The sequence below is a fragment of the Pundamilia nyererei genome, unplaced genomic scaffold (genome assembly GCF_000239375.1).
Source record: "Pundamilia nyererei isolate P.nyererei 1_Seehausen unplaced genomic scaffold, PunNye1.0 scaffold00064, whole genome shotgun sequence".
In the NCBI taxonomy this organism is placed as follows: domain Eukaryota; kingdom Metazoa; phylum Chordata; class Actinopteri; order Cichliformes; family Cichlidae; genus Pundamilia; species Pundamilia nyererei.
The window spans coordinates 1,766,691-1,774,325 of NW_005187465.1; the positions used below are offsets into that span (position 1 = coordinate 1,766,691).

Below are 7,635 nucleotides of genomic sequence, written 5' to 3' on the forward strand. Positions count from 1 at the left end.
GGTTAAATACATCTGCACTGTTTCCTAGTATCAAAAATAAATGAATTCTCAAAAGATCTTCCACCTTCACTCACATACAAGGCTCTAACTCCAAAGTTGCAGCAGGTAGACTTATTGTTATTTGTGGTGATCTGCTTAATGAAAAGCGACTGATGCTAACTGCTCCACTGCTTTACCAACAGAGTGAGTTTCACATCAGAAAACACACTTTCTGCAGAGGAGGCAGTAAACGCAGCAGGTGCTTTATTTTGCTTTATTTGGCCAAGCAGAAAGCAAACTACAGACCACGAGGAGACACAAAGGATCCCGGTTACATTAGGGCTGCCATCCTCTGAAATGGCATTTTACTTCCGCGCAACTGCTCTTCTAAAATACACACACGCATTCAGATTTCTTTTTTTTTTTATAGACAGGGGCCTTTTTCACTTATCCTTTGAGCATGGCCCACACCGAGGACTGCGCTGCCTCGATACGCCGTAAGTGCGACGCAGTGGATGGCTGCAGAACAAAAAGTCATCTGCAGCTGAGTTGTATGAGCAGGCTGCACGCTGTGAGCACCATTATGCCGGTGCACTTCATGCAGACATCCTAATCGTTCGCCGCGATAAATACCTGCAAGGCTGGGGTTTCACTCTACTGAACTGTCCAGCAAGAAAGTTGAGATTGTAGAAAAATATAACGCCCTCCTGTTCGGGAACACCGACACAACGCTTTAAGGTCATCGCACATCCTTCCTTTTCATCCAGTCAGGTCAAACTGCATTTTATCATTTGAAAAAAAAGAAAAAGCCAATGTGAACCACAGTGAACACCACAGTGGATGAGCAGCCAGGCAGCTCAATGTAAATTAAATGGCCCGTCCTTTGAGTGCACTGGCTTATGTAAGCTGCTGCTGCTGCTCGTCTTCCCTCTCGATCGGCTCTTCATCCCTGCTTTTCTCTCCCTACAGCAGCCCATCCAGCCCCTGAAACCCTGGCGTCTCATAAACACACAGCCCCATCTTAAATTAGAGAGTGCGGTGGGTAGGGTGGTGCGGAGGGCAAGGAGAGGATGGGGATGGTATGTGTGTGTGGTGAAGGTGGGGGGTTGGGGGGGGGACTGACTCCTGCATCCCTCATTTTCTCTGCCACCTTGAAAACAACACCCCAATCCCGGTTGTGCTTCTCCATTCCATCATTGTCTGTGCACAATCCTCTTTATCCACACAAATCCCAGCCCACTGCAGACCGACGGCTTTTCGGTCTTTGAAAATATGTATCTGGAGCAAATCCTGATCCTCTTTTTATTTTTTTTGTTCCTGCATCTTCTTTCTTTCTGACTCTCTTTCATTCTGCGCGAGTGTCCCTCCATCAATCCCCCCCCCCCGTCTCTCTGTCTCCCTCTCTTTCCTCCCTCCACCTTGCCCTCGCGGCCAGGAGCGCTTAACGGCGAAGGTTTCGCAGTGCCGCCCCGACAATGTCACAGCGCTGTTTTTTGAGACGAGCCGGCCTCGTTAACAGATCGCACAATGGAGAGACACAGGATAGATGATGAGGAGGGGGTTAGTGTTGGGAGACGGGGAGGAGGAGGAGAAGGAGGAGGAGGGGGAGGAGGGCAGGCCCGGGATGAAATGCGACAAAGGTTGTGAGCTGGATTCAAACCTACAATGCAATGTGTAAATGGTAGATACAGCAGACCTTAGCTGGCTGAATAAAATCCATTTATAAAAAAAAAAGGGGGGGGGGCAATGGCACAAAGGGCAGAGAGGAAGACAGAGGACAAGCTGCAAGATATCATGATGCCAACCCCATCATTTTACATCTCTGCTGCTCTCATACATTGTCGGTGGGCCGGATGGTTTGTCGATCAGAGCAATATGCATGCCGACACAGAGGTATGTGGCACACAGAGGGTGTGCAGATCCATCAATCTGAATTCATTATCTTCTTCTGGACGAGGACACAGGGTGGGTGTTAGCGACGGTGGTGGTGGTGGGGCGGCAGCAGTGTGAATGTAAAATCTTAATACGGAAAGAAAAGGCTTACCTCCACATTTCAGTTCTGCTCAACCCTGCCTTGTTTCATCCTGTTCCTCTCTGCCGACTCCCTCCCCTTCTCTCCCCGTGACAGCATTTTTCTGCTATCTATCTCCACGGTGAGGCTCCTTCTCCTCCTCCTCCCTCAGTTCCTCCTGTCTGATGTTCTCTTCCTCTCTCCAAAAATAAAATAAAACAGCAGCACACGCACGCACACTTCCCGATCTCTGTGTCTGCCGGCTCTATTCTGTTGTTAAAGTCAAGGGGCAGGTTGATTTGCGCTGTCCTCCTCCCTCTTTCTTCCTCTCGCGCTGATTCTATTCCATTCACATCACACTAAAGCCAACCCCCTCTTTCTCCTCCTCCCCTCTCTCGCTCTCTCTCGTGCACACACAGCTTCGCCCGGCCTCTCTCTCTCTCGGCCCCCCTCCTCCTCCTCTCCTTGTCAGAGAGAGGTTGAGGCAGTGGCGGACGGACAGCGGCGTCCAAGCGGAGAGCTCTGCGTTTCTTACGCTGGAATTCAAAAACCCTCCCTGGGCCATGGCTGTGGTTAAAAACATTTTTTCTTGCTGATTCAAATGCCCGAAACACTCGTGTATATAACGGTGTGTGACACACACACGAGCAGCAGTGTGGCAGACCCGATGCTGATGCAATGTTGTACCAAGACTTTTGCCTCCCAGGATTTCTCCACCTCTCTTTGACTAATTTATTGATGGAAAGCGACACTCGTGACATCAAACGCGTTCATTTAAAGTGTCACTCTCCCCCCGCCAGCGCTGAAATTTCTGCACGAGAGAGATAAAGTGCACACAACCTCAGAAGCAAAGGTGAAAATGGCAGTTGTGTGTGCTCAAGTGTGTGTGTGTGACAGAGTGTTTATTTGCAGAGGACCTCTGCGTACTCCCCAAACATGCTCAGTGTGCTGGAAGACCACAACAAACAATCAACCTCCTTAAGAACAATGAGAGCACAGGATACATAACAACACAGCTTTGGCCGTCCTCTCTCATCAGCCTCTGCAGCGTCTTTAAAAGCACATACCTGTCAATTTGGGTAAACCCTTGCATGGTGCTTGCGAGAGTTGATGATGTATCACGCTGCTTAACCTGCACCGCAGCAGAGCCAAGTGTCCGGCACCATCCCCCTAATTACTGCGTGGAGTTTTGTCCCGGCCGTACCATATGTTGCAGCGTGTGTGTGTTTGTGTGCGTGTGTCGCGAGGTCAGCGGCTCTGATCTGGGGTTGGGGGCAGGGGCGGGGAGGAGTGCAGAGAGGAGAGGCCTGCGTTGCTGGTAGAGTGTGTCTTGAGGAGATAAGAAAAATTAAAACAGAGTTGAGAGGAGAGAAACCAGCTTTTGTGGCAAACATTCATACCTCTTTGTGTCCTCATAAGGGGTCAGGAGGTGTTTTTGCGGAGATGCCTGCTTCCCTTTGCTTTCTGTTTGATGCAGAGACACGAGCACAACAAGCCAGTGAAAGCATCGGCAGCAAGTGTCGGAGCGTGACACCAAATTTCACCAACGTCTAACAATGGAACAGTCAGCGCGAAAAAGAAAGGTTAAAGTCAATTCAAGCTATAAAATAGCCTTGTGTCAGACGGGTTTAACATCGTGGATTACATCCAATTCTCACCCAATCTACACTTGAATTCCAGGTAAACATACATCTTTAAAGATTTAGTTTGCAGTGATGGAGCATGATTTTTTTCAAGAAACCAAACAACCCTACAACTCTCAGTGCGGCAGTGACACCATGTGGAAATCTGTTGTTATGCTTAGTGGGATATTCCATTTTATGAGGCATGCTTGGTATAATCAAGCAGTTTGAAACAATTACAAATGATGGGCTCTCCTCATCCTTCTGCATAATAATGACTCTTAAAATTCAAGCTTGTTAAAGTAAAGCCCAAACTACTCCAAACTGGCAGCTCTAATGATCCAACTGTGTATCTGAGTAAAAATAACCAGGGCCCAAAATAAACTTTTGGCCCATAAAGCACAAAAAATGTGCCAGCACTCAGACTCAGGGTGAGGAAATCTAGATGTCAGGAAGAGGATATTAGATTAGTGTGAAATTCCTGTGTCCTCCTGGGGAGTGGTGTGGCTCTGTGAGGTGGGGAGAGAAAAATTGGTGTGATGTGATGCTGATAACTCAAACCTGACTTGCAGACATTAAAACGCCGTCAAGCCTGAGCGCACTTTTAAGCAGATGCATTGATCGGTCCGCTGAGGAAACGTGCTCAATAAACGAGGCCTCCTGCAGACACTGAGGTGTGATCCATTGTTACACATTTTACACATCCAGAGAGTAAACTGCAGTGTCGTGTTCAGCTGGGAAAGTGTGCGTTAGCAACATGCACCGTGCAGTCTAATAAAAACAAACAACATACAATTATCTAACATGCTAGAGTGCTGCTCTTCATGCAGGTTGTTACCAAATTTCTTCCAGTTGTTGTCTAACTCAGTTCCTCCGCCGCTCAAACACAATTACAGAGGTCAGGCTGTAATTACAGCTCCACTCGACCGTCCTGTGGTTTCAACTTCAAATGTCGCACAGGTGAGGGGTTCACAATACTGCCCCCTGGTGATCAAGCTTTATACTGAAACTCCGTGAAAATATTCTAAACCGTTTTTAATGTCTAATATGTTTACATTAAAAAAGAATTGATAAATTGACTGTAGTGAACATGATGTGTGCAGCTGTTATGTATAAAATCTAAAATGACCCGTTTTGCATCTGTTTTCCTCATTGCACCTACACTGTAATCAGCCGCCTTCTTTGTTTGGTCACATAAAACATGCTTATGTTATATTTGTTACCATTTCTGTTGCCCTCTTGGCCAGATCTCCATTGAAAAAGACATTTTATGAACGAGTATCACTTTGTCAAAAACTGACTGCAGCTTCGATCTTGTGACAGGAATGTTCATTCTGGCCCAAAGACTGGATTCCATTCATGAGAAATATTTTTTGACATATTATAGGCCAACAAGTCCTTTACAACAGTTTCAATTCCTGCATTTTTTTTTTTTTTGGCACATACTTGAAATCACTTTTTGGCACCGGCTACAAATCGGGCTTGTATATGGCTCACGGACCACCTGCACCCCTTTTGATGACAGAGCCAACCTGTTAAAACAACTGCATAAACTTTACTGCGGAAAACTGGACTAATTAATAACAATTACGGCAATTTCTTCACCCTCTGTAAAGCATCTATTGGGCTGTATGGCACCTTTTGACAACCGGATCTCAAAGCTGGATAGCTTGTCTCACATTCCTGGTGCAGAAATAATTTCTCGCCAAACTGCATATTCTGACATGAACTGCATTCATTTTACGTAAAAATGTATGTAATTTAATTTTACATACAAACTAACCCAATTTTGAACACCCTCTTTATGCACTGTGTCCACTGGGAATTTGTTACATTCATTTACACGGCTTAACCTGTCCACACAGATGAAAGTGGCTCTCAGACCAGAATAAACACAATAAAGACGCGTTGTTTTTAATCAATTCAGCCAGCTTTTCTTTTCTTTTTATATCAAACGTTCAAACGCTCTGAAGTGTTCCACATAAAGATATACTAAATCATTTCAACATCCTTTTCTGACATGTAAACATAAAACACAAAACTGAAGGTAAGATATCACTTTTAGGTCTTTTTTTTTTTTTTAAACATTGTGCAGCTTGTTAGATAACATTGAGTAAAAAAGAAAGACGACTGTACATGAAATTTACATTCCTTAAAGTTCAACATGGCTTCTGTCATCAGTATGTACAGACACGGCAAATATACGTTTAAATCAAGAGGGGGTTGATATGCTTGAGTGATGAAAAACAGAAAAAGAAATATTGGCCTGAATGATCACAAACCAAGAACATATGTAACTGCACAAACGTGTAACATAACTGATGCCTAGTTCTGAGTTTTATGTAATAAATAATGCAAAAGTATTGGGCTGTTCACATTTATAAGTGAGCCTAGTAAAGTGACACTAAAAACAGCCTGATGCATTATAATTATTATTAGCTAAGAAACATTAATATTCAGGCACTCGAAGAAAAACTTACCCCCCCCAAAAAAGTCTTAATGTACAATTTCCCTCTTTAAACTCTCAAAATAAACATCTGCCTTAGTCACAGGGAGAGTATAAAAGTATCCACAGTCTGATTTTAGTTCCTAATAACAACTATTCAATCTTTTATACCCAGGAAGAGGTTTTAGAGGTCCTGAAGCCTTGGAAGGAAAAAAAAAAACCTTTGAAAAACCTTCAAAGTAGAAAAAAGTAAATTTTGGAGTGTTGTTCAGGCATTAGTTTTGTTTCTTAATTATGACTCTAGTGAACTTTGTTGGAATACGAATGATCCTAATGACAACATTTTTACATGGCAGATGAGAGGGTGTGGCCACAGTGGTAGTCAGGGGAACAGCAACAACAACAAGAAGAGCAAATAAATGTACTTGAGTTTTACAAAATGTGGACTAACAGATGAAGCAGTTCTATAGGATCTAAAATCACGTGTATAAAAACAACCTTTCAGTGGTTTGTGCGTTTGTCATTTTACACTGATAGACAGTCACCTTTTTGTCATTTTTAATGCACTGTTTTGATCATAAACAGGATCTTTTACACAGTAGAAGGTGTGTTGTGTTTTTGGCGGTGTTACTGTTAACCAGTCTCTCCCTCTGCCCAGGTTTGACGGCCTTTTAGATTCACGATATAGAATGAACGTTTAACAAAACAATTCATGTTCACTGTTTATCGAAGAGAAGTCCTGGGTTCTTGATGAGAAAGCCGAGGGGAAACCTTGATCTGATCCACCGTTCGCGTCGGGTGTCTGCTGCCCTGGTTCTGGCGTCATTCAGCAACCAACTCTACCACTTCCCCCTTTTGCTCCAGTCCTTTGGAGTGAAGTGAAGGCATTTAGGATCTATGCGCAGGTGCCGCTTCTGCATGGCTCTCTCGTGTCCCTCCACAATGTCCTCTGACAGAGTCAGAATGTACTGACCCTGCATTCAAGAAACCAAAGTCAGTACACATCATTTTATCTGCTCATTTGAAAAGGTGCTGATGCTCCACTGCTTTCAACTTCTTCAACTCACAAAACAGAGCCTTAAATATTTAAGGTGCGGCTGCAGTGTCGTAGCAACACCTCCCGCTCTGGGAGTGTTACTGCTTTTCCTCACAAAGCCATTAAATTAGGGCTTTTGCACTTTGAAAGCCACAAAAGGAGTATTAAAAAACAAAAAAACTGCTACAATGAGGCAAACCCACGAGTAATGATTACTGCTGCGAGAGACTGGCATGTGGTATACTAAAGCTGAGCTGAGACAAAGTCACCACCTGGATTTAAAATTATTGTTTACAAAACAACAGCGTTTTTACACTGTAATGACCAATAGAAAGTCCAGGCTTTAACCCTATGGAGAATCTTTGGAATGTGCAGTCTTTTTGTGCTGTTTGTCTGTGAAGGTTCTCAGTCATCCAGGTCATCATAGTCAAAGGAGCTTGGAAAGAAAAGCGTCTGGACTTCTTTAAGTTGCTTGAAGACGTTTCACCTCTCATCCGAGAAGCTTCTTCAGTTCTAAGGTCAAATGGTGGAGAGTCCCAGA

General features: G+C 44.2%; 2 protein-coding genes across 5 annotated transcripts in view; both read right to left on the reverse strand.

Annotated features, from left to right (window-relative positions):
• The window catches only part of sipa1 (signal-induced proliferation-associated 1), a 34,242-nt gene extending 31,012 nt beyond the window's left edge, over nt 1-3,230 (reverse strand). Inside the window, exon 1 of one of the 3 annotated variants that reach the window (XM_005735494.1) lies at nt 3,058-3,230. The gene's annotated coding sequence lies outside the window, so the exon portion shown is untranslated. Of the gene's footprint in view, nt 1-612; nt 706-2,023; nt 2,345-3,057 lie in introns of those variants that run through there. The other 2 variants (XM_005735492.1, XM_005735497.1) reach the window with 2 other exon arrangements.
• A 2,200-nt stretch (nt 3,231-5,430) lies between these two features.
• The window catches only part of LOC102214615 (histone acetyltransferase KAT5), a 10,998-nt gene continuing 8,793 nt past the window's right edge, over nt 5,431-7,635 (reverse strand). For both annotated transcript variants that reach the window (XM_005735499.1, XM_005735498.1), the window contains exon 15: nt 5,431-7,032. In XM_005735499.1, the coding sequence (XP_005735556.1) occupies nt 6,898-7,032 (135 nt within the window). In that variant the 3' untranslated portion in view covers nt 5,431-6,897. The remainder of the gene's footprint in view (nt 7,033-7,635) is intronic.